The 26524-nt window shown below is 43.9% G+C and overlaps 1 protein-coding gene across 1 annotated transcript in view; it reads right to left on the reverse strand.

The window, feature by feature from the left end:
• Positions 1 to 154: 154 nt before the first annotated feature.
• The window catches only part of LOC133575582 (junctophilin-1-like), a 49443-nt gene continuing 23073 nt past the window's right edge, over positions 155 to 26524 (reverse strand). Inside the window, exons 3-7 of the mRNA XM_061928262.1 lie at positions 19941 to 20059; positions 19385 to 19663; positions 15481 to 15890; positions 14564 to 14660; positions 155 to 611 (exon numbers count right to left, since the gene is read on the reverse strand). Of these exons, the coding sequence (XP_061784246.1) occupies positions 14580 to 14660; positions 15481 to 15890; positions 19385 to 19663; positions 19941 to 20059 (889 nt within the window). The 3' untranslated portion in view covers positions 155 to 611; positions 14564 to 14579. The remainder of the gene's footprint in view (positions 612 to 14563; positions 14661 to 15480; positions 15891 to 19384; positions 19664 to 19940; positions 20060 to 26524) is intronic.

Genomic DNA, 26524 nt, shown 5'->3' on the forward strand with positions numbered 1-26524 from the left:
TTTTGGTGCACCCCTATTTAGGGTGTGAATCTTCGGGGACCTAACAATGCGATCCGATTCCGATTCCTGCGGTGACGATTCGTTTCAGAGTGTATTCTCGATTCGACATGATTTCCGATACAAGAAATAGGAACTGAAAGAGGCTCTTTACGAGTTGGATGAGGCACAGATTTTATTGCATCTTTGGAAAAGTTCCACATCTCAAGTGTGTGACAGATGAAGTGTTTTTTTTTTTCTCAACAAAAACGACAAAAACAACAACAACTAGCTACGTAAAGCGCAGCCCTCGCCCGCATTTAACTGGCGCGCTGACGTGGTAACCTGACTTGGTAACCTGACGTGGGGGCTCGGGTGTTTGCTTCCTTTCCCGTCGCCAAAACCGGAGACGCCGGCCTCAACTTTCACTGCCTTCTAAGTGGAGGCTCAAATCTCCTCCCGTCCAATGGCGAGTCACGTCGTCGTCGTCGTCGTCTTTCTCTCCCGCTTCTTGTTTTCTTCTCGCTCCACATTCTCGTCCCGCTTTCCTCCCTCCGTCTATTTTCAGTCCTGGGACCACGTTTTGAAGGTCCCTTGCCGATGGACAGGAACTTGGCCGTCAAGTTGGGGTGAATCTGAAAAGGTCAGACGAGTTGTCAGTGGGGAACATTCAACACCATTTTATTTAAACAACACCCAAAAGTTGTCACGTTGTGTAAATGGTAAATAAAAAGAGAATACAACACATCCTTTTCAACTTATATTCAATTGAATAGACTGCAAAGACAAGATATTTCATGTTCACACTGAGAAACATCATCATTTTTTGCAAATAATCATGAACTTAGAATGTAACACGTGGCTTGGCATCGTTTTGCTGAAATAAGCAGGGGCGTCAATGATAACATTGCTTGGATGGCGACATATGTTGCTCCAAAACCTGTATGTACCTTTCAGCATTAATGGTGCCTTCACAGATGTGTAAGTTACCCATGTCTTGGGCACTAATACACCCCCACACCATCACACATGCTGCCTTTTACACTTTGTACCTAGAACAATCCGGATGGTTCTTTTCCTCTTCGTCTACAGTTTCCAAAAACAATTTGAAATGTGGACTGGTCAGACCACAGAACACTTTTCCACTTTGTATCAGTCCGTCTTAGATGAGCTCGGGCCCAGCGAAGCCGGCGGCGTTTCTGGGTGTTGTTGATAAATGGCTTTGGCTTTGCATATTAGAGTTTTAACTTGCACTTACAGATGTAGCGACCAAGTGTAGTTACTGACAGTGGTTTTCTGACGTGTTCCTGAGCCCATGTGGTGATATCCTTTACACACTGATGTGGCTTTTTGACGCAGTACCGCCTGAGGGATCCAAGGTGTGTAATATCACACATTATATTATTCACATGTGAATAATATAAATACAGTCTATTATACAGCATTATTTACATGTGAATAATGCTGTATAATATGTATTTATATTATTCGCTTGTGAATAATGCTGTATAATAGACTGTATTTATGTTATTCACATGTGAATAATGCTGTATAATAGACTGTATTTATATTATTCACATGTGAATAATGATGTATAATAGACTGTATTTATATTATTCACATGTGAATAATGCTGTATAATAGACTGTATTTATATTATTCACATGTGAATAATGCTGTATAATAGACTATGTTATTCACATGTGAATAATGCTGTATAATAGACTGTATTTATGTTATTCACATGTGAATAATGCTGTATAATAGACTATATTTATATTATTCACATGTGAATAATGCTGTATAATAGACTGTATTTATGTTTTTCACATGTGAATAATGCTGTATAATAGACTGTATTTATATTACTCACATGTGAATAATGCTGTATAATAGACTGTATTTATGTTATTCACATGTGAATAATGCTGTATAATAGACTGTATTTATGTTATTCACATGTGAATAATGCTGTATAATAGACTGTATTTATGTTATTCACATGTGAATAATGCTGTATAATAGACTGCATTTATGTTATTCACATGTGAATAACATAAATACAGTCTATTATACAGCATTATTCACATGTGAATAATGCTGTATAATAGACTGTATTTATATTATTCACATGTAAAAAATACCTACGAGTTTATGTCTATTGTGAGCGAACTGTGTTGCTGAATCTCCCCCAGGGATCAATAAAGTACCTTCTATTCTATTCTATTCTAATATATGAATACAATCATAAGCCGATGTAATGTTATTGAGAACAAAACAGCCTCAATCCAGGTAACTTTTGCCGTAGCATTTTTAAAAAGCTAACGTGAAATCTGGCTTTTTGAAATCCTGCAGGGACACAATCAGGTGTTCCAGCATGACAATGATCCCAAAACTGGTTTTTAGAGCTGATAAAACAGGAGTGTGGCCAACAACAACAACAACAGTAAGAATTTAAGAAATAAGAGCAAAAATATGTAATGTACTGACAAATATCTGACAGTTCAATATGCATCAAATAAATAGAATAGTACTCAAAGAGCGCAAACCACCTAAACTACTAAACATGCCCTGATCACTTGTAGCTTATCCCACTTCCTGAAAGTCAGATGAAGATCCGCCCCAAACTTTTTGATATACTGTATAAACAAGGTTCGTCTATACAAGCCTGAATGGTAAAATTGTTTGTACCTGACAAGTTTCCACTACCTTGCCTCTTAAGCCTTCTTCAGAGGGTTTTTACTATTCAGGCTTTTATTGATTATATCAACATAAGTAGGCCAAATGAAACTCTTCACTGTATTACCTAACTTATCCATTGCGGAATGAAAGAAACGGCGTGAGCACTCTTGTCAGTCATCCACTGTCTTTGTTTCTGCCTGCACACACACACACACACACACACACACACACACACACACACACACACACACGCACACACACACGCACACACACACACACACACACACACACACACACACACACACACACACACACACACACACACACACACACACGTAAATGATGTAAGGTAACATAGTAGAAATGATCAGAAGCAGGTCCAAAATCTAATCAGTTGTTCCTTGCCCAATCTTCTGAACGTTTCATAAACATCTCCCCATAACTTTGAGATATTTTGCAAATCAACCAACCAACCCATGAACATACAAACCAACAAACGAACCAACCAGCCAAGCAACAAACACACAACCGAGCCGACCAATGAACAAACAAACCAGTCAGCCAACTAACAAACATACAAACGAACCAACCAACCCATGAACATACAAACCAACCAACCAACCAACCAACCAACCAACCAACCAACCCATGAACATACAAACCAACAGATGAAACAACAAACGGACCAAACAACAAACAAACAAACGAGCCGACCAATGAACAAACAAACATACAAACAAACCAGTCAGCCGACAAACAAACATACAAATGAACCAACAAACCAACCAACCAACAAACAAGCTGACCAATGAATAAACAAACATACAAATTAACCAATCAACCAACAAACAAACAAGTCGACCAATGAACAAACAAACATACAAACAAACCAGTCAGACAACTAACAAACAAACATACAAATGAACCAACCAACAAACAAACAAGCCGACCAATGAACAAACAAACATACAAATGGACCAACCAACCAACAAACAAACAAACAAACCGACCAATGAACAAACAAACAAACATACAAATGAACCAACCAACAAACAAACAAACAAGTCGACCAACGAACAAACAAACATACAAATGAACCAACCAACAAACAAACAAACCGACCAATGAACAAACAAACATACAAATGAACCAACCAACAAACAAACAAGCAAGACAACCAACGAACAAACAAACAAACATACAAATGAACCAACCAACCAACAAACAAACAAGCCGACCAATGAACAAACAAACATACAAATGAACCAACCAACAAACAAACAAACCGACCAATGAACAAACAAACATACAAATGAACCAACCAACAAACAAACAAGCAAGACAACCAACGAACAAACAAACAAACATACAAATGAACCAACCAACCAACAAACAAACAAGCCGACCAATGAACAAACAAACATACAAATGGACCAACAAACAAACAAACAAACCGACCAATGAACAAACAAACATACAAATGAACCAACCAACAAACAAACAAGCCGACCAATGAACAAACAAACATACAAATGAACCAACCAACTAACAAACAAACAAACAAGTCAACCAACGAACAAACAAACATACAAATGAACCAACCAACAAACAAACAAGCCGACCAATGAACAAACAAACATACAAATGAACCAACCAACAAACAAACAAGCCAACCAATAAACAAGCTGACCAATGAACAAACAAACATACAAATGGACCAACCAACCAACCAAAAAACAAACAAGCCGACCAATGAACAAACAAACATACAAATGAACCAACAAACAAACAAACAAGCAAGACAACCAAGGAACAAACATACAAATGAACCAACCAACAAACAAACAAGCCGACCAATGAACAAATAAACATACAAATGAACCAACCAACAAACAAACAAGCCAACCAATAAACAAGCTGACCAATGAACAAGCAAACATACAAATGAACCAACCAACAAACAAACAAGCCAACCAATGAACAAACAAACCAGTCAGCAACTATCTAACAAACAAACAAGCGGACCAATGAACATACAAATGAACCAACCAACCAACAAACGAGCACACCAATAAACAAACATACAAACAAACCAGTCAGCCAACAAACAAACATACAAATGAAACAACCAACAAACAAACAAACAAAACCCACCAATGAACAAACAAACATACAAACAAACCAGTCAGCCAATAAACAAACATACAAATGAACCAACCAACAGCCAACCAATGAACAAACAAACGTACAAATTAACCAACCAAACATACAAATGAACCAACCAACCAACAAACAAGCCAAACAATTAACAAACAAACATACAAGTGAACCAACAAACAAACAAATGAGCCTACCAGTGAACAAAGGAATAAACAAAGCAACCAACCAACCAATGAACAAACAAACCAGTCAGCCAACTAACAAACATACAAACGAACCAACCAACCAACAAACAAACAAACAAGCCAACCAATTAACAAACAAACATACAAATGAACCAACAAACAAACAAATGAGCCACCAATGAACAAACAAACATACAAACAAACCAGTCAACCAACTAACAAACAAGCCAACCAATGAACAAACAAACATACAAATGAACAAACAAACATACAAATGAACTAACAAATAAACGAGCTGACCAATGAACAAACAAACAAACATACAAACAAACTGGCCAACCAACCAAGAAAGGAACCACCAACAACAACAACAATTACACTAATCATACAAAGCTGACACAAATGTTGTCTTTAACTACAACTAATGTCTGTTTTTAGCATTTACTTTCCACACAATAATCAATGATCGTACTTTGACTTTTCAGTCTGTGGCCCTTGGTGGAAAGACTTTAGACACCCCTGGGATGAAGCATGCTAATATTAAGCTTGGGCAATGACCTTCTCAGAGCTGCCACCCAACTGGACATTTGTGGACTATGTTTAGCAGACCGGTCCGTGCCAGAGAACCAAGCAATTTAAATGAACTCCACCAAACTCAACCAAATATTAGCGGGGGTTTCTGGATATATCTGAAGCTGTTTGTATCACATTTGTGCACCCAGGTCTTGTTTTTCTAAACACTTTGTAAGCTGGATAATCAGTCCACTTGTCTAGTTATGTGGTCCGAAGAGACCAGAACCGATCTCTTTGCCATCAGCTCGCCATGTTTGGATGCTAATTACAAGTCCACTGTCAAACATTCCTCTTTAGGGCAGTTTCTGTTTTAAGAGTACAGAAGACTCTACTGCACTGATATGGCGTACGATCAAGGCCGGTATCGCCCTCAAGGGTCTTCCGGCAGGACAGTGGTCCAAATCTTACAAGCAAGAAGAAGAACATGAGACCCGAGAGTGGCCTCGCCAGTCTACGGACTTTAATCCATAGCAAATCCCGTGGAAGACGCTGAAACCAGTGCCTCGATGGAAATGCCCACCTCTACCTCAAAGAACTGCTCACCCCCAAATCCTCCACACGACACACCTCCGCTCCGGACAGACTAACCTCCGAGGACAAATGGGAGACCGGGCTTTCTGCTCCGGCGCTCCCAGTCTGTGGAACGCTCTCCCTGACCACCTGATGGCACCACAGACTGTGGATGCTTTTAAAAAAGGCTTGAAAACCCTTCTGCTAGTTCTAGTTTGTATTTTTTTTAATTTTTTATTACCTTTTTATTTATTTATTTAATACACTGTAGCACTTTGAGGTTGATTGCACAATGGAAAGTGCTTTTTACAAATAAAATCTATTATTATTATTATTATTATTATAATAAACTGTTAGAGTTGCCAAGTGACAAGCTTTGGAACACTCATGATTTAAAGCAAAGGTGCAAAAACGTTTTCTGCTGAGGGCCACAGACTGACAAATCGAAGAATGCTAAGGCCATTTTGGTCATTTTGGCTTTAAAACGAGTACAATATATGTTTTGTTTTTTTAAATAACTAAAAAAAAATGCAGTTTCAGTTGAAATTTCGTGTGAACGCTGAAGATCCGAAGACGAACTGAAATGATAACAGTGAACACGCTGGTCAAGTAACAGAAAAGTAAGCAAAATGTGTTAAAAACAAAAAGCTACCATGCTAACAGTACTATGCTAGCATGTTGTAGCATGCTTGCAGTTAGCATTTATACCAAAATACACGACACTGAGGTGCATATTTGCTAAATAAGCTACCATGCTAATGTTAGCGTGCTAAAATGCTAACTGTAACACGCATCGAATACCCAAATATATTACTCTGAGGTGTGTACCCACAAAATTAGCTAGCATACTAGTTGTAGCATGCTTACAGTTAGCATTTATACCAAAATATACAACACTGAGGTGCATATTTGCTAAATAAGCTACTATGCTAATGTTAGCGTGCTAAAATGCTAACTGTAACATGCGTCGAATACCCACATATATTACTCTGAGGTGTGTACCCACAAAATTAGCTAGCATACTAGTTGTAGCATGCTTACAGTTAGCATTTATACCAAAATATACAACACTGAGGTGCATATTTGCTAAATAAGCTACTATGCTAATGTTAGCGTGCTAAAATGCTAACTGTAACACGCGTCGAATACCCAAATATATTACTCTGAGGTGTGTACCCACAAAATTAGCTAGCATACTAGTTGTAGCATGCTTACAGTTAGCATTTCTACCAAAATATACGACACTGAGGTCCATATTTGCTAAATAAGCTACTATGCTAATGTTAGCGTGCTAAAATGCTAACGGTAACATGCGTCGAATACCCAAATATATTACTCTGAGGTATGTACCCACAAAATTAGCTAGCATACTAGTTGTAGCATGCTTACAGTTAGCATTTATACCAAAAATATACAACACTGAGGTCCATATTTGCTAAATAAGCTACCATGCTAATGTTAGCGTGCTAAAATGCTAACTGTAACATGCGTCGAATACCCAAATATATTACTCTGAGGTGTGTACCCACAAAATTAGCTAGCATACTAGTTGTAGCATGCTTACAGTTAGCATTTATACCCTAATATACGACACTGAGGTCCATATTTGCTAAATAAGCTACTATGCTAATGTTAGCGTGCTAAAATGCTAACTGTAACATGTGTCGAATACCCAAATATATTACTCTGAGGTGTGTACCCACAAAATTAGCTAACATACTAGTTGTAGCATGCTTACAGTTAGCATTTATACCAAAAATATACAACACTGAGGTGCATATTTGCTAAATAAGCTACCATGCTAATGTTAGCGTGCTAAAATGCTAACTGTAACATGCGTCGAAAACCCAAATATATTACTCCGAGGTATGTACCCACAAAATTAGCTAGCATACTAGTTGTAGCATGCTTACAGTTAGCATTTCTACCAAAATACACGACACTGAGGTGCATATTTGCTAAATAAGCTACTATGCTAATGTTGGCGTGCTAAAATGCTAACTGTAACATGCGTCGAATACCCAAATATATTACTCCGAGGTATGTACCCACAAAATTAGCTAGCATACTAGTTGTAGCATGCTTACAGTTAGCATTTCTACCAAAAATATACGACACTGAGGTGCATATTTGCTAAATAAGCTACTATGCTAATGTTAGCGTGCTAAAATGCTAACTGTAACATGCGTCGAATACCCAAATATATTAATCTGAGGTGTGTACCCACAAAATTAGCTAGCATACTAGTTGTAGCATGCTTACAGTTAGCATTTATACCAAAATATACGACACTGAGGTGCATATTTGCTAAATAAGCTACTATGCTAATGTTAGCGTGCTAAAATGCTAACTGTAACACGCGTCGAATACCCAAATATATTACTCTGAGGTGTGTACCCACAAAATTAGCTAGCATACTAGTTGTAGCATGCTTACAGTTAGCATTTATACCAAAATATACGACACTGAGGTCCATATTTGCTAAATAAGCTACTATGCTAATGTTAGCGTGCTAAAATGCTAACTGTAACATGCGTCGAATACCCAAATATATTACTCTGAGGTGTGTACCCACAAAATTAGCTAGCATACTAGTTGTAGCATGCTTACAGTTAGCATTTATACCAAAATACACGACACTGAGGTGCATATTTGCTAAATAAGCTACCATGCTAATGTTAGCGTGCTAAAATGCTAACTGTAACATGCGTCGAATACCCAAATATATTACTCTGAGGTGTGTACCCACAAAATTAGCTAGCATACTAGTTGTAGCATGCTTACAGTTAGCATTTCTACCAAAATATACGACACTGAGGTGCATATTTGCTAAATAAGCTACTATGCTAATGTTAGCGTGCTAAAATGCTAACTGTAACATGCGTCGAATACCCAAATAGATTACTCCGAGGTGTGTACCCACAAAATTAGCTAGCATACTAGTTGTAGCATGCTTACAGTTAGCATTTATACCAAAATATACGACACTGAGGTGCATATTTGCTAAATAAGCTACTATGCTAATGTTAGCGTGCTAAAATGCTAACTGTAACACGTGTCGAATACCCAAATATATTACTCTGAAGTGTGTACCCACAAAATTAGCTAGCATACTAGTTGTAGCATGCTTACAGTTAGCATTTCTACCAAAATACACGACACTGAGGTCCATATTTGCTAAATAAGCTACCATGCTAATGTTAGCGTGCTAAAATGCTAACTGTAACATGCGTCGAATACCCAAATATATTACTCTGAGGTGTTTACCCACAAAATTAGCTAGCATACTAGTTGTAGCATGCTTACAGTTAGCATTTATACCAAAAATATACGACACTGAGGTGCATATTTGCTAAATAAGCTACCATGCTAATGTTAGCGTGCTAAAATGCTAACTGTAACATGCGTCGAATACCCAAATATATTACTCTGAGGTGTGTACCCACAAAATTAGCTAGCATACTAGTTGTAGCATGCTTACAGTTAGCATTTATACCAAAATATACGACACTGAGGTCCATATTTGCTAAATTAGCTACTATGCTAATGTTAGCGTGCTAAAATGCTAACTGTAACATGCGTCGAATACCCAAATATATTACTCCGAGGTATGTACCCACAAAATTAGCTAGCATACTAGTTGTAGCATGCTTACAGTTAGCATTTATACCAAAATATACAACACTGAGGTCCATATTTGCTAAATAAGCTACCATGCTAATGTTGGCGTGCTAAAATGCTAACTGTAACATGCATCGAATACCCAAATATATTACTCTGAGGTGTGTACCCACAAAATTAGCTAGCATACTAGTTGTAGCATGCTTACAGTTAGCATTTATACCAAAAATATACAACACTGAGGTGCATATTTGCTAAATAAGCTACCATGCTAATGTTAGTGTGCTAAAATGCTAACTGTAACATGCGTCGAATACCCAAATATATTACTCTGAGGTGTGTACCCACAAAATTAGCTAGCATACTAGTTGTAGCATGCTTACAGTTAGCATTTCTACCAAAATACACGACACTGAGGTGCATATTTGCTAAATAAGCTACTATGCTAATGTTAGCGTGCTAAAATGCTAACTGTAACACGCGTCAAATACCCAAATATATTACTCTGAGGTGTGTACCCACAAAATTAGCTAGCATACTAGTTGTAGCATGCTTACAGTTAGCATTTATACCAAAATACACGACACTGAGGTGCATATTTGCTAAATAAGCTACTATGCTAAAGTTAGCGTGCTAAAATGCTAACTGTAACATGCGTCGAATACCCAAATATATTACTCCGAGGTATGTACCCACAAAATTAGCTAGCATGCTAGTTGTAGCATGCTTACAGTTAGCATTTCTACCAAAATACACGACACTGAGGTGCATATTTGCTAAATAAGCTACTACGCTAATGTTAGCGTGCTAAAATGCTAACTGTAACACGCGTCGAATACCCAAATAGATTACTCTGAGGTATGTACCCACAAAATTAGCTAGCATACTAGTTGTAGCATGCTTACAGTTAGCATTTATACCAAAATATACGACACTGAGGTGCATATTTGCTAAATAAGCTACTATGCTAATGTTAGCGTGCTAAAATGCTAACTGTAACATGCGTCGAATACCGAAATATATTACTCTGAGGTATGTACCCACAAAATTAGCTAGCATACTAGTTGTAGCATGCTTACAGTTAGCATTTCTACCAAAATACACGACACTGAGGTGCATATTTGCTAAATAAGCTACTATGCTAATGTTGGCGTGCTAAAATGCTAACTGTAACATGCGTCGAATACCCAAATATATTACTCCGAGGTATGTACCCACAAAATTAGCTAGCATACTAGTTGTAGCATGCTTACAGTTAGCATTTCTACCAAAAATATACGACACTGAGGTGCATATTTGCTAAATAAGCTACTATGCTAATGTTAGCGTGCTAAAATGCTAACTGTAACATGCGTCGAATACCCAAATATATTAATCTGAGGTGTGTACCCACAAAATTAGCTAGCATACTAGTTGTAGCATGCTTACAGTTAGCATTTATACCAAAATATACGACACTGAGGTCCATATTTGCTAAATAAGCTACTATGCTAATGTTAGCGTGCTAAAATGCTAACTGTAACATGCGTCGAATACCCAAATATATTACTCTGAGGTATGTATCCACAAAATTAGCTAGCATACTAATGTCTACATGCTAACAAGCATCATTTGTCAAGTCACAAAATATTTGACGCCGGGGGTATACAGTGTTAGCAAAAAAAAGCTAGCATATTAGAATGCTAACGATTGATAACTTTGGACACCCCTGATTTGGAGAGTAATATTTCATAAAGAGGCGGTGCCAGAATACCAACCACTGCGCAAAAAAATGTCTATCGTGTTTAGCCACCGACCACGAGCATATGTGACCAACACCAGACTCAGAGAAGAGATCTAACAAATGAATACATGTATTTGTCATAATTCGAGTTCGATCGATCGGCCAATGCCGGCTGACGGGTGGCTAGCAGTGTGGAGGCGATCCCAAACATGAATAATAATCACCACCATACTGAGGAACGACTTTCCCTTGCACTTACAGATGTAGCGACCAACTGTAGTTACTGACGGTGGTTTTCCGAAGTGTTCCTGAGCCCATGTGGTGATATCCTTTACACACCGATGTCGCTTTTTGACGCAGTGCCGCCTGAGGGGTCCAAGGTGCGTAAAATCACGGCTTACGTGCAGTGATTTCTCCAGATTCTCTGAGCCTTTTGATGATATTACGGAGCGTAGATGGTGGAATCCCTAAATTCCTTGCAGTAGCTGCTTGAGAAATGTCCGTAAACAATTTGCTCAGGCATTTGTTGACAAAGTGGTGACCCTCGCCCCGTCCTTGTTTCGTGGAAGCTGCTTTTATACCCAATCATGGCACCCACCTGTTTCCAATTAGCCGGTTCACCTGTGGGATGTTCCAAATAAGTCTTTGATGAGCATTCCTCAACTTTCTCACTCTTTTTTGCCACTTTTTTGAAACATGTTGCAGGCATCAAATTCCAAACGAGCTAATACAGGTAAAAGCCAGTAAATTAGAATATTTTGAAAAACTTGATTTATTTCAGTAATTGCATTCAAAAGGTGTAACTTGTACATTATATTTATTCATTGCACACAGACTGATGCATTCAAATGTTTATTTCATTTAATTTTGATGATTTGAAGTGGCAACAAATGAAAATCCAAAATTCCGTGTGTCACAAAATTAGAATATTACTTAAGGCTAATACAAAAAAGGGATTTTTAGAAATGTTGGCCAACTGAAAAGTATGAAAATGAAAAATATGAGCATGTACAATACTCAATACTTGGTTGGAGCTCCTTTTGCCTCAATTACTGCGTTAATGCGGCGTGGCATGGAGTCGATGAGTTTCTGCCACTGCTCAGGTGTTATGAGAGCCCAGGTTGCTCTGATAGTGGCCTTCAACTCTTCTGCGTTTTTGGGTCTGGCATTCTGCATCTTCCTTTTCACAATACCCCACAGATTTTCTATGGGGCTAAGGTCAGGGGAGTTGGCGGGCCAATTTAGAACAGAAATACCATGGTCCGTAAACCAGGCACGGGTAGATTTTGCGCTGTGTGCAGGCGCCAAGTCCTGTTGGAACTTGAAATCTCCATCTCCATAGAGCAGGTCAGCAGCAGGAAGCATGAAGTGCTCTAAAACTTGCTGGTAGACGGCTGCGTTGACCCTGGATCTCAGGAAACAGAGTGGACCGACACCAGCAGATGACATGGCACCCCAAACCATCACTGATGGTGGAAACTTTACACTAGACTTCAGGCAACGTGGATCCTGTGCCTCTCCTGTCTTCCTCCAGACTCTGGGACCTCGATTTCCAAAGGAAATGCAAAATTTGCATGGTTGGGTGATGGTTTGGGATACTCAGTGGCCTAGTGGTTAGAGTGTCCGCCCTGAGATCGGTAGGTTGTGAGTTCAAACCCCGGCCGAGTCATACCAAAGACTATAAAAATGGGACCCATTACCTCCCTGCTTGGCACTCAGCATCAAGGGTTGGAATTGGGGGTTAAATCACCAAAATGATTCCCGGGCGCGGCCACCGCTGCTGCCCACTGCTCCCCTCACCTCCCAGGGGGTGATCAAGGGTGATGGGTCAAATGCAGAGAATAATCTCGCCACACCTAGTGTGTGTGTGACAATCATTGGTACTTTAACTTTAACTTTATATATATATATATATATATATATATATATATATATATATGCTGAGCGCACCTCCAAGCGCGTGGAGGTGCGATGTCCCTCGCACCCGCGGCGGTTCCACCCGGGCTCGCGCCCGAGGCTTCAGCGCGCACCGCGGCGGCCATCCTACTCGTCGCGGCCTAGCCCTCGCGGCTCTCTCTGCCGGCGACGGCCGGGTATGGGCCCGACGCTCCAGCGCCATCCATTTTCAGGGCTAGTTGATTCGGCAGGTGGGTTGTTACACACTCCTTAGCGGGTTCCGACTTCCATGGCCACCGTCCTGCTGTCTATATCAACCAACACCTTTTCTGGGGTCTGATGAGCGTCGGCATCGGGCGCCTTAACCCGGCGTTCGGTTCATCCCGCAGCGCCAGTTCTGCTTACCAAAAGTGGCCCACTCGGCTCACCAGGGTGAGCCCCACCCCTTTCGTGAGCGCACTGCGCGCGGAGTGACCCCTGTTACGCGCCCCCGGCAATGGGGGTGGCGGGCAGGTAAGCTGCTTACCTGCTGCGCGTGACGCCGGCCGCGGCAAAGGCGGACGAGGCGGGGTGTCGGTGCGGTGGGCGCGGTGGTGACCCTGGACGTGCGTCGGGCCCTTCTCGCGGATCACCTCAGCTACGGCTCCCGGTGGGGCCCTCTCGGGGGAAGGGGCCTCGGTCCCGGACCCCGGCGAAGCGTCCCTTCTCCTCTCCGTAAAAGTGTCCATCTCTTTTTTTTCTTCTTCTTCTGTTGTGGCATATGCTGCAGGTGCCTGCTCGTTTTTCGTATGTGGGTAACAACATTTAACTATGTATATATATTTCCCAATTGGTTTAACTGCCACCCGCCTGAATCTATTTAAAATCTAATTTTTTTTTATTTCAACCGCCCGACCCGACCCGCGGATAAAATCAAATTTTTTTTTTATTTCAACCGCCCGACCCGCGGGTAATCCGCGGACTCCGCGGTTGTGTCCGCAAACCGCGCATCTCTAATATATATATATGAAATACTTGACTTGGTGAATTCTAGCTGTAAATATACTCCTCCCCTCTTAACCACGCCCCCAACCACGCCCCCGCCCCAACCACGCCCCCCGCACCCACCCCCCGAAATTGGAGGTCTCAAGGTTGGCAAGTATGGTCTTTGCAGTCTATTCAATTGAATATAGATGGGAAAGGATTTGCAAATCATTGTATTTTGTAACCGCCACAAACTCGTCTTATTGTTCCTTACCTGAGTTCAAATTTGGTCAGGTGAGGAAATGGACAAAAATGATAGCCAGACCAACGTTCAGTAGCATCACCAGCAACACCAGGATAGAGTTAGGACCCTGAGGGACCAAACAGAAGTAAGGGTTAACGTTTCTACTTCATAAAGTCCATATCAGTAATTTATCACACGGTCCAAAGAATTCATCCATCCATCCATCCATCTTCTTCCGCTTATCCGAGGTCGGGTCGCGGGGGCAGCAGCCTAAGCAGGGAAGCCCAGACTTCCCTCTCCCCAGCCACTTCGTCCAGCTCTTCCTGTGGGACCCCGAGGCGTTCCCAGGCCAGCCGGGAGACATAGTCTTCCCAACGTGTCCTGGGTCTTCCCCGCGGCCTCCTACCGGTCGGACGTGCCCTAAACACCTCCCTAGGGAGGCGTTCAGGTGGCATCCTGACCAGATGCCCGAACCACCTCATCTGGCTCCTCTCGATGTGGAGGAGCAGCGGCTTTACTTTGAGCTCCTCTCGGATGACAGAGCTTCTCACCCTATCTCTAAGGGAGAGCCCCGCCACCCGGCGGAGAAAACTCATTTCGGCCGCTTGTACCCGTGATCTTGTCCTTTCGGTCATAACCCAAAGCTCATGACCATAGGTGAGGATGGGAACGTAGATCGACCGGTAAATTGAGAGCTTTGCCTTCCGGCTCAGCTCCTTCTTCACCACAACGGATCGATACAGCGTCCGCATTACTGAAGACGCCGCACCGATCCGCCTGTCGATCTCACGATCCACTCTTCCCTCACTCGTGAACAAAACTCCGAGGTACTTGAACTCCTCCAAAGAATTCAGAGGGTTGGTTTATCGTCATAACTGCCGCTCCAGTATCACACCAGGTTTGAGAAGTCGGTGATTCAATAGTCAAACTCGTGTTAAATGACTTACCGACGTTTCCTCTACAATTTCAGGACTAATTTCCACACTCGCTTTCTTGGTTTCCGCCAAAGTCCTCGGTTTGCTCGATTCCGGCACTTTCGTTTTAGAAGGCTCCGGAGCTCTGCTGTTCTCCTTCTGCGGGACCGGGGCAGGACTCGGCGCCGGCGCCGCCCACGTTTTTTTGGGAGGAGGAGGCAAGCGCGCCAGGCTCGACGGGTGGAAATCATCCTCCAGGTCAACCGGTTCTTCCGGCGGCAACATCTTCACATCCTTGACGTAGTAACCGTGGTACTGGGAGTGGATCTGTCCATTGCTCGGGAGACCACTGACCGGCACGGCTGCCTTGTTGGGTGAGTACGTCGGCGCCTGTTGCCTCCCTTCCTGTTTGAGAGAAAGTTTCGATGCATCCTTTGTAATTCCTGTTTTGTAAAGAGAAAAAGTCAGATCAAATACTTCAACCAACATGCTATAACACCTCTAGATGACTGCAACAACCCGTCACAGAAGCCTACCAGTGGACCTACTGGATCATGAGCTAATGTGGCGGTTCTTGGTTTACTTCAAAGTACAAAACCCAAAAGCAGTGAAGTTGTCACGTTGTGTAAATGGTAAATAAAAACAGAATTCATCCATCCATCCATCCATCTTCTTCCGCTTATCCGAGGTCGGGTCGCGGGGGCAGCAGCTTAAGCAGGGAAGCCCAGACTTCCCTCTCCCCAGCCACTTCGTCCAGCTCCTCCCGGGGGATCCCGAGGCGTTCCCAGGCCAGCCGGGAGAGATAGTCTTCCCAGCGTGTCCTGGGTCTTCCCCGTGGCCTCCTACCGGCCGGACGTGCCCGAAACACCTTCCTAGGGAGGCGTTCGGGTGGCATCCTGACCAGATGCCCGAACCACCTCATCTGGCTCCTCTCGATGTGGAGGAGCAGCGGCTTTACTTTGAGCTCCCCCCGAATGACCGAGCTTCTCACCCTATCTCTAAGGGAGAGCCCCGCCACTCGGCGGAGGAAACTCATTTCGGCCGCTTGTACCCGTGATCTTGTCCTTTTGGTCATGACCCAAAACTCATGACCATAGGTGAGGATGGGAACGTAGATCGACCGGTAAATCGAGAGCTTTGCCTTCCGGCTCAGCTCCTTCTTCACCACAACGGATCGATACGCACCGATCCGCCTGTCGATCTCACGATCCACTCTTCCCCCACTCGTGAACAAGACTTCGAGGTACTTGAACTCCTCCACTTGGGGCAAGATCTCCTCCCCAACCCGGAGATGGCACTCCACCCTTTTCCGGGAGAGAACCATGGACTCGGACTTGGAGGTGCTGATTCCCATCCCTGTCGCTTCACACTCGGCTGCGCACCGTTCCAGTGAGAGCTGAAGATCTTGGCCGGAGGAAGCCATCAGGACCACATCATCTGCAAATAGCAGAGACCTAATCCTGCAGCCACCAAACCAGATACCCTCAACGCCCTGACTGAACAAACAGAATTCAATGATTTGCAAATCCTTTTCAACTTATATTCAATTGAATAGACTGCAAAGACAAGACTAGAGGCAGGCCAGTCTCGTACCCGCACTTTTTTACTATGAAGCCACACTGTTGTAACACGTGGCTCGGCATTGTCTTGCTGAAATAAGCAGGGGCGTCCATGATAAAGTGGCTTGGATGTCCAAAACCTGTATGTACCTTTCAGCATTAATGGTGCCTTCACCGATGTGTAAGTTACCCATGTCTTATAAATAAATAAATGGGTTATACTTGTATAGCGCTTTTCTACCTTCAAGGTACTCAAAGCGCTTTGACAGTATTTCCACATTCACCCATTCACACACACATTCACACACTGATGGCGGGAGCTGCCATGCAAGGCGCTAACCAGCAGCCATCAGGAGCAAGGGGTGAAGTGTCTTGGCCAAGGACACAACGGACGTGACTAGGATGGTAGAAGGTGGGGATTGAACCCCAGTAACCATTAACCCTCCGATTGCTGGCACGGCCACTCTACCAACTTCGCCACGTCTTGGGCACTAATACACCCCCATACCATCACACATTCTGCCTTTTACACTTTGTGCCAAGAACAGTCCGGATGGTTCTTTTCCTCTTCGGTCCAGAGGACACAACGTCCACAGTTTCCAAAAACAATTTGAAATGTGGACTCAAGAGAGTATGGGGTAACGGACTGTCTTATTGTGGCAGTTCGCTCCCTGTATAATCAGTGCCAGAGCTTGGTCCGCATTGCCGGCAGTAAGTCGGACACGTTTCCAGTGAGGGTTGGACTCCGCCAAGGCTGCCCTTTGTCACCGATTCTGTTCATAACCTTTATGGACAGAATTTCTAGACGCAGTCAGGGCGTTGAGGGGATTTGGTTTGGTGGCTGCAGGATTAGGTCTCTGGCTATTTGCAGATGATGTGGTCCTGATGGCTTCCTCTGGCCAAGATCTTCAGCTCTCGCTGGATCGGTTCGCAGCCGAGTGTGAAGCGACTGGGATGGGAATCAGCACCTCCAAGTCCGAGTCCATGGTTCTCTCCCGGAAAAGGGTGGAGTGCCATCTCCGGGTTGGGGAGGAGATCTTGCCCCAAGTGGAGGAGTTCAAGTACCTCGGAGTCTTGTTCACGAATGGGGGAAGAGTGGATCGTGAGATCGACAGGCGGATCGGTGCGGCATCTTCAGTAATGCGGACGCTGTATCGATCCGTTGTGGTGAAGAAGGAGCTGAGCCGGAAGGCAAAGCTCTCGATTTACCGGTCGATCTACGTTCCCATCCTCACCTATGGTCATGAGCTTTGGGTCATGACCGAAAGGACAAGATCACGGGTACAAGCGGCCGAAATGAGTTTCCTCCGCCGAGTGGCGGGGCTCTCCCTTAGAGATAGGGTGAGAAGCTCTGTCATTCGGGGGGAGCTCAAAGTAAAGCCGCTGCTCCTCCACATGGAGAGGAGCCAGATGAGGTGGTTCGGGCATCTGGTCAGGATGCCACCCGAACGCCTCCCTAGGAAGGTGTTTCGGGCACGTCCGACCGGTAGGAGGCCACGGGGAAGACCCAGGACACGCTGGGAAGACTATCTCTCCCGGCTGGCCTGGGAACGCCTTGGGGAGGAGCTGGACGAAGTGGCTGGGGAGAGGGAAGTCTGGGCTTCCCTGCTTAAGCTGCTGCCCCCGCGACCCGACCTCGGATAAGCGGAAGAAGATGGATGGATGGATGGACTCGTCAGACCACAGAACACTTTTCCACTTTGCATCAGTCCATCTTAGATGAGCTCGGGACCAGCGAAGCCGGCGGCGTTTCTGGGTGTTGTTGTTTGCATAGTAGAGTTTTAACTTGCACTTACAGATGTAGCGACCAACTGTAGTTACTGACAGTGGTTTTCGGAAGTGTTCCTGAGTCCATGTGGTGATATCCTTTACACACTGATGTCGCGCTTTTTGACGCAGTACCGCCTGAGGGATCGAAGGTCACGGGCATTCAATGGGCCTGCCGCTTAAGTGCAGTGATTTCTCCAGATTCTGCGAACCTTTCGATGAAATCCCTAAATTCCTTGCAATAGCTCGTAGAGAAATGTTGTTCTTAAACTCACGCATTTGTTGACAAAGTGGTGACCCTCGCCCCATCCTCGTATACCCAATCATGGCACCCACCTGTTCCCAATTAGCCTGTTCACCAGTTTCAACATTAAATATCTTGTCTTTGCAGTCTATTCAATTGAATATAGGTTGAAAAGGATTCACAAATCATTGAATTCTGTTTTTATTTACCGTTTACACAACGTGCCAACTTCGCTAGTTTTGGATTTTGTATTTAATTTTGATTATAGTATTGGGTCGATACCAATATTTGCGGTATCGCCCAATCCCACGATCAACTGACTGACCGTTCAAATATCAACTGCCTGTTGATACTAAGGCCAACTTACCTGCGGTTAAGGACCCATGCGTTGGGGTTCTGTTGTCACTCCCGGCAGAGTTCGGGGGGTTGACGGTGGCAGACGGTTTACTGCTGAATAAAGTCTTCTGGATGAGAGTCGGTGAAGCAGTGGGGCTGGGGCCCGGGCTCTGAGATGGCGAATGTGACGGCGTTGTGCCTTTGCGGTAGAAATGAGGGCTACTTGAAGGAGTTTTCTCCGCTTTGATCTCGTCTGGGATCTCCTTCACTTCCACCGGCTCGTTGTATTTCTGCCGAATGTAGTCCGGGCCTGCAACGCAAGATTTGGCGGAGATTTGTATCTATTGGAGAATGACATTCAAGTAGTTTTATGTTATCTTAAATAAGTTCAAAATGAAACCCTAAGATTCAAACTTGATCTTAAAACCAACCTAAGTACCAAACTGTAACGGTTCCTTCTGAATTTGTACAAACTCACACTGTATGCCTCCTCTGGGATGAAACTCAAATGAGATATGACGTAGATAATAGGATGGAACATAGAGTAAATATGCATTATGCAATACATTGGATACGATTACGAGTACCTGGCTGGTAGAAGCTGGGTGAGAGTTCTTTGGCCACAGCTCTGGCAATGTCTGAGTCTTGACTAGCTGACTGCGCAGCTTGGTCTGCTGCCTCTGCTTTGGCCCGAGTGTGAGATGTTCTAGAAGAATCCACAGTTGTATTCATGCTTTTATGATACGGTTGTGGAAACGGCAATGTTAGCTAAAAACTACAAATGCGTGGTTGTGAACAAGTACATTGTTAGTAGGGACTCTCAGGGCACCTAACAATTTGAACCTATTCCGATTCAATCCAGAATCAAGTCTTGATTTAACACGATTCTGAATTCAAACCAATTCCAGCATTGTATTATTTGGTATAATAATTGTAATGAAAGTTTTTTCAACACGGGTTACAGGTTAGAAAAACTGATTCTGGTTGCACGGACATGGCCTTAAACGTGGGTTGGGATGAGTAAGAATCGAGGTTTGGATGTGAATCCATTTTTTTGGTACCTACTGTCTAGTCCCCAATTGTTCATGATAGTACACTGCCACTTCTACTACGAAACCAGGTTTTGTTTTGGGAGCAAACTTTTATTTCCCTCAATTAAATCAAAACCATGGCACTAATGCTTAGCCTGTTGGCCCCAAAGTCAGGAGACTGAGGATCAAAATCTCTACTTGGGCATCTCTGTGTGGAGTTCAAATACTTTCTCTGTGTTCATTTAGGGAAAATGTGACACATGTATACTTTGGTCATATCTAAGACTCGCCCTAACCCTAACTCTCTCTTGGAGGTATCAGGAAAGACCGCAAATGGACACTTAAGGTCTCAGTAGGGCCATCCATCTATCCATCCATCTTCTTCCGCTTATCCGAGGTCGGGTCGCGGGGGAAGCAACCTAAGCAGGGAAGCCCAGACTTCCCTCTCCCCAGCCACTTCGTCCAGCTCTTCCTGTGGAACCCCGAGGCGTTCCCAGGCCAGCCGGGAGACATAGTCTTCCCAACGTGTCCTGGGTCTTCCCCGCGGCCTCCTACCGGTCGGACGTGCCCTAAACACCTCCCTAGGGAGGCGTTCGGGTGGCATCCTGACCAGATGCCCGAACCACCTCATCTGGCTCCTCTCGATGTGGAGGAGCAGCGGCTTTACTTTGAGCTCCCCCCGGATGGCAGAGCTTCTCACCCTAACCCTAAGGGAGAGCCCCGCCACCCGGCGGAGGAAACTCATTTCGGCCGCTTGTACCCGTGATCTTGTCCTTTCGGTCATAACCCAAAGCTCATGACCATAGGTGAGGATGGGAACGTAGATCGACCGGTAAATTGAGAGCTTTGCCTTCCGGCTCAGCTCCTTCTTCACCACAACGGATCGATACAGCGTCCGCATTACTGAAGACGCCGCACCGATCCGCCTGTCGATCTCACGATCCACTCTTCCCTCACTCGTGAACAAGACTTCGAGGTACTTGAACTCCTCCACTTGGGGCAAGATCTCCTCCCCAACCCGGAGATGGCACTCCACTTGGACTCGGACTTGGAGGTGCTGATTCTCATCCCAGTCGCTTCACACTCGGCTGCGAACCGATCCAGTGAGAGCTGAAGATCCTGGCCAGATGAAGCCATCAGGACCACATCATCTGCAAAAAGCAGAGACCTAATCCTGCAGCCACCAAACCGGATCCCCTCAACGCCTTGACTGCGCCTAGAAATTCTGTCCATAAAAGTTATGAACAGAATCGGTGACAAAGGGCAGCCTTGGCGGAGTCCAACCCTCACCGGAAACGTGTCCGACTTACTGCCGGCAATGCGGACCAAGCTCTGACACTGATCATACAAGTAGCGGACCGCCACAATCAGACAGTCCGAAACCCCATACTCTCTGAGCACTCCCCATAGGAGTTCCCGAGGGACACGTTCGAATGCCTTCTCCAAGTCCACAAAGCACATGTAGACTGGTTGGGCAAACTCCCATGCACCCTCAAGGACCCTGCCGAGAGTATAGAGCTGGTCCACAGTTCCACGACCAGGACGAAAACCACACTGTTCCTCCTGAATCCGAGGTTCGACTATCCGGCGTAGCCTCCCCTCCAGTACACCTGAATAGACCTTACCGGGAAGGCTTAGGAGTGTGATCCCACGATAGTTAGAACACACCCTCCGGTTCCCCTTTTTAAAGAGAGGAACCACCACCCCGGTCTGCCAATCCAGAGGTACCGCCCCCGATGTCCACGCGATGCCCCACAGCATCCAGAGCCTTAAGGAATTCCGGGCGGATCTCATCCACCCCCTCAGTAGGGCCCCCCCCCCCCCCCCCCCAAAAAAAAGGTGCATTCCAGACCTCTTTGGGCACTGAGGCTATTTAAGGACAGGCACCCTTTCCGGGGTGTTTCGGAACCCTCAGGATGTTAGGTCATCCCTGAGTGATGGACTTTTTTGCAATATAAGTATATGGCCGCAGTCCTTCTCGGGTATGTCCGTACCCTGAGAATTCAAAAACAGCTGAGAAGTCAAGTTTCCCTCAGCGACCCCAACTTTCTACCGCATTCTAAAAACATGCGTCCGAGGGAGACTGGAGAGTCTAAATTGTCCTGTGACTGGCTGGTGACCAGTCTACAGCGTAGGGATAGGCTCCAGCTTGTCGTGACCCTAATGGCGACAAGCGATATAGAACATTTGATGGATTATGAGACCCGTTCATATAACTTCGTAAGGCGGTACAGTTACAAAATCAGCAGGGGATCAAATGCTTATGTTCCGCACTGCATGGGAATAGGATGTATCACATAGCTCTAATGCCCAGCGACTACGAGATGTGAGAACATCCATCAGCAATCTCTCAGAACAAGATCAAGTGACCGTCCCAGAAAGAGTGTCAAGTATGAAGAGCTGGACAGCACCAGACCAGCTACCGGGCAAAGAAAGTAACTGCACTCAAGGTCAGACTGTCCAGACCCTAGTAACTGATCTAAGTTGTACCTCTGCACAACATGGAAGCTTCTGTAAGGCTTCACAGTGGCAATGGTTTAAGTACACAGAGGTCTCCACCCACTGAGCCAGGTCCTTACAGTTGTTTCCATCAGCTAAGAACTCCACATGGATGGACGTCAAGCTGTAGGCTTCATATAACTTCGTAAGGCGGTACAGTTACAAAATCAGCAGGGGATCAAATGCTTATGTTCCACGCTGCATGGGAATAGGATGTATCACGTAGCTCTAATGCCCAGCGACTACGAGATGTGAGAACACCCATAAGCAATCTCTCAGAACAAGATCAAGTGACCGTCCCAGAAAGAGTGTCAAGTATGAAGAGCTGGACAGCACCAGACCAGCTACCGGGCAAAGAAAGTAACTGCACTCAAACCCGGAGTGGTTCACACAAGGTCAGACTGTCCAGACCCTAGTAACGGATCTAAGTTGTACCTCTGGAAGCTTCTGTAAGGCTTCACAGTGGCAATGGTTTAAGTACACAGAGGTCTCCACCCACTGAGCCAGGTCCTTACAGTTGTTTCCATCAGCTAAGAACTCCACATGGATGGACGTCAAGCTGTAGGCCAGGAAGGAGTGAGAAACTCGACTTACTGATCTGCCTCGCAAGAATCCACAGCTATGACATTCGAACGTCATTGGCGTTAGAGATGTGTGGCAGGATAGTAAAGAGAGAAAAGGTTCAACTCCCGGAAGGTTTTATGAAAAAAAACTAAGATACTTACGAGGGTTGTCAAAGGTATTGATACTTCGATACCAAGTCGATACCGAAACACCAAAAATACACCTGCTTTTTTCCCCAGTATCGTCAAGACAGAATGTTGTACAACATAGACCTGGGCGACATGGCCTAAAACATTTGATTCCCCATTTTTTCACCTGTTTTTTCCCCACCCTTACTTTTTTAAAGAAACTAATGAATACAAATGACCACAATAATTCATAACAAGTTTCACTTTTATTCCCGCCTTCCCGTGGGCGGGACTTGTGGGACTCGAACCCGGGTGTGATTTTTTAATATTATATATATATATAATATTTTTTAAATGTACTTATTATAGGTAGTTCTGGCATATTTACTGTGAGGCTTTTGCTTGTATTGATCAGTACACATCGGACCATAGGGCACACCAGATTATAATGCGCACTGCAGATGAACGGGTCTAGTCAGGTCTATTTTCATACAAAAGGTGCTTATGCAGATCCCAAATACACATCAGCAGGTACCAGAAGGTAAGAAAAGTCGCTCTCTTATGTGTGACTGCCATCATATTGCAGTCTACACAAATCTCTTATATGTGACTGCCATCATATTGCAGTCTACACGTATCTCTTATGTGTGACTGCCATCATATTGCAGTCTACACGTATCTCTTGTGTGACTGCCATCATATTGCAGTCTACACGTATCTCTTATGTGTGACTGCCATCATATTGCAGTCTACACGTATCTCTTATGTGTGACTGCCATCATATTGCAGTCTACATGTATCTTTTATGTGTGACTGCCATCATATTGCAGTCTACATGTATCTCTTATGTGTGACTGCCATCATATTACAGTCTTCACATATCTCTTATGTGTGACTGCCATCATATTGCAGTCTACACGTATCTCTTATGTGTGACTGCCATCATATTGCAGTCTACACGTATCTCTTATGTGTGACTGCCATCATATTGCAGTCTTCACGTATCTCTTATGTGTGACTGCCATCATATTGCAGTCTACACGTATCTCTTATGTGTGACTGCCATCATATTGCAGTCTACACGTATCTCTTATGTGTGACTGCCATCATTTTGCAGTCTACATGTATCTCTTATGAATGACTGCCATCATTTTGCAGTCTACACGTATCTCTTATGTGTGACTGCCATCATATTGCAGTCTACACGTATCTCTTATGTGTGACTGCCATCATATGGCAGTCTACACGTATCTCTTATGTGTGACTGCCATCATATTGCAGTCTTCACGTATCTCTTATATGTGACTGCCATCATATTGCAGTCTACACGTATCTCTTATGTGTGACTGCCATCATATTGCAGTCTACACGTATCTCTTATGTGTGACTGCCATCATATGGCAGTCTACACGTATCTCTTATGTGTGACTGCCATCATATTGCAGTCTACACGTATCTCTTATGTGTGACTGCCATCATATTGCAGTCTACACGTATCTCTTATGTGTGACTGCCATCATATTGCAGTCTACACGTATCTCTTATGTGTGACTGCCATCATTTTGCAGTCTACATGTATCTCTTATGAATGACTGTCATCATTTTGCAGTCTACACGTATCTCTTATGTGTGACTGCCATCATATTGCAGTCTACACGTATCTCTTATGTGTGACTGCCATCATATGGCAGTCTACACGTATCTCTTATGTGTGACTGCCATCATATTGCAGTCTACACGTATCTCTTATGTGTGACTGCCATCATATGGCAGTCTACACGTATCTCTTATGTGTGACTGCCATCATATTGCAGTCTTCACGTATCTCTTATGTGTGACTGCCATCATATTGCAGTCTACACGTATCTCTTATGTGTGACTGCCATCATATGGCAGTCTACACGTATCTCTTATGTGTGACTGCCATCATATTGCAGTCTACACGTATCTCTTAAGTGTGACTGCCATCATATTGCAGTCTACATGTATCTCTTATGTGTGACTGCCATCATATTACAGTCTTCACATATCTCTTATGTGTAACTGCCATCATATTACAGTCTTCACATATCTCTTATGTGTGACTGCCATCATATTGCAGTCTACACGTATCTCTTATGTGTGACTGCCATCATATTGCAGTCTACACGTATCTCTTATGTGTGACTGCCATCATATTGCAGTCTACACGTATCTCTTATGTGTGACTGCCATCATATGGCAGTCTACACGTATCTCTTATGTGTGACTGCCATCATATTGCAGTCTTCACGTATCTCTTATGTGTGACTGCCATCATATTGCAGTCTACACGTATCTCTTATGTGTGACTGCCATCATATTGCAGTCTACACGTATCTCTTAAGTGTGACTGCTATCATATTGCAGTCTACACGTATCTCTTATGTGTGACTGCCATCATATTGCAGTCTACACATATCTCTTATGTGTGACTGCCATCTACTAATCACACTTATAATTTTACCATGTACCAAATAAAATAGCTTTGGGGTCGGTAAGCACAGCCAAAATTATTTCCGTACATAAGGCGCACTGTCGAATTTTGAGAAAAAAAGGATTTTAAGTGAGCCTCATAGTCGGAAAAATACGGTAATCAAATAAAGGTATTCAATATCGAGGTTCTTAAGGGAGGCAAAACTTCTGTTTTGAATGAAATACTTCAGTAAATAGGAATGTAGCACTGAGAGGTCTCTATAGTTTTGGTGTTTTGGTTTCAGATGCTGCAATTAGTTTGTCTTTTTTAAACCAACTTTGCAGCGTGCAGTCATTTGTTCCACGCCCGTTGCTGCAAAACCCAACCACTGACGACACTTTTCCTTTCTTTGGAACAAACGTCTCGTCCCGCTCTCGTTAGCATTAGCCACGTTTTGCTAGGTGCGTGTGAATTTCCCTAAGGACGGAAGTTACGGAAGCGCCCGGGGGGAAAAA

Source organism: Nerophis lumbriciformis, linkage group LG33 (assembly GCF_033978685.3).
Source record: "Nerophis lumbriciformis linkage group LG33, RoL_Nlum_v2.1, whole genome shotgun sequence".
NCBI classification, from domain to species: domain Eukaryota; kingdom Metazoa; phylum Chordata; class Actinopteri; order Syngnathiformes; family Syngnathidae; genus Nerophis; species Nerophis lumbriciformis.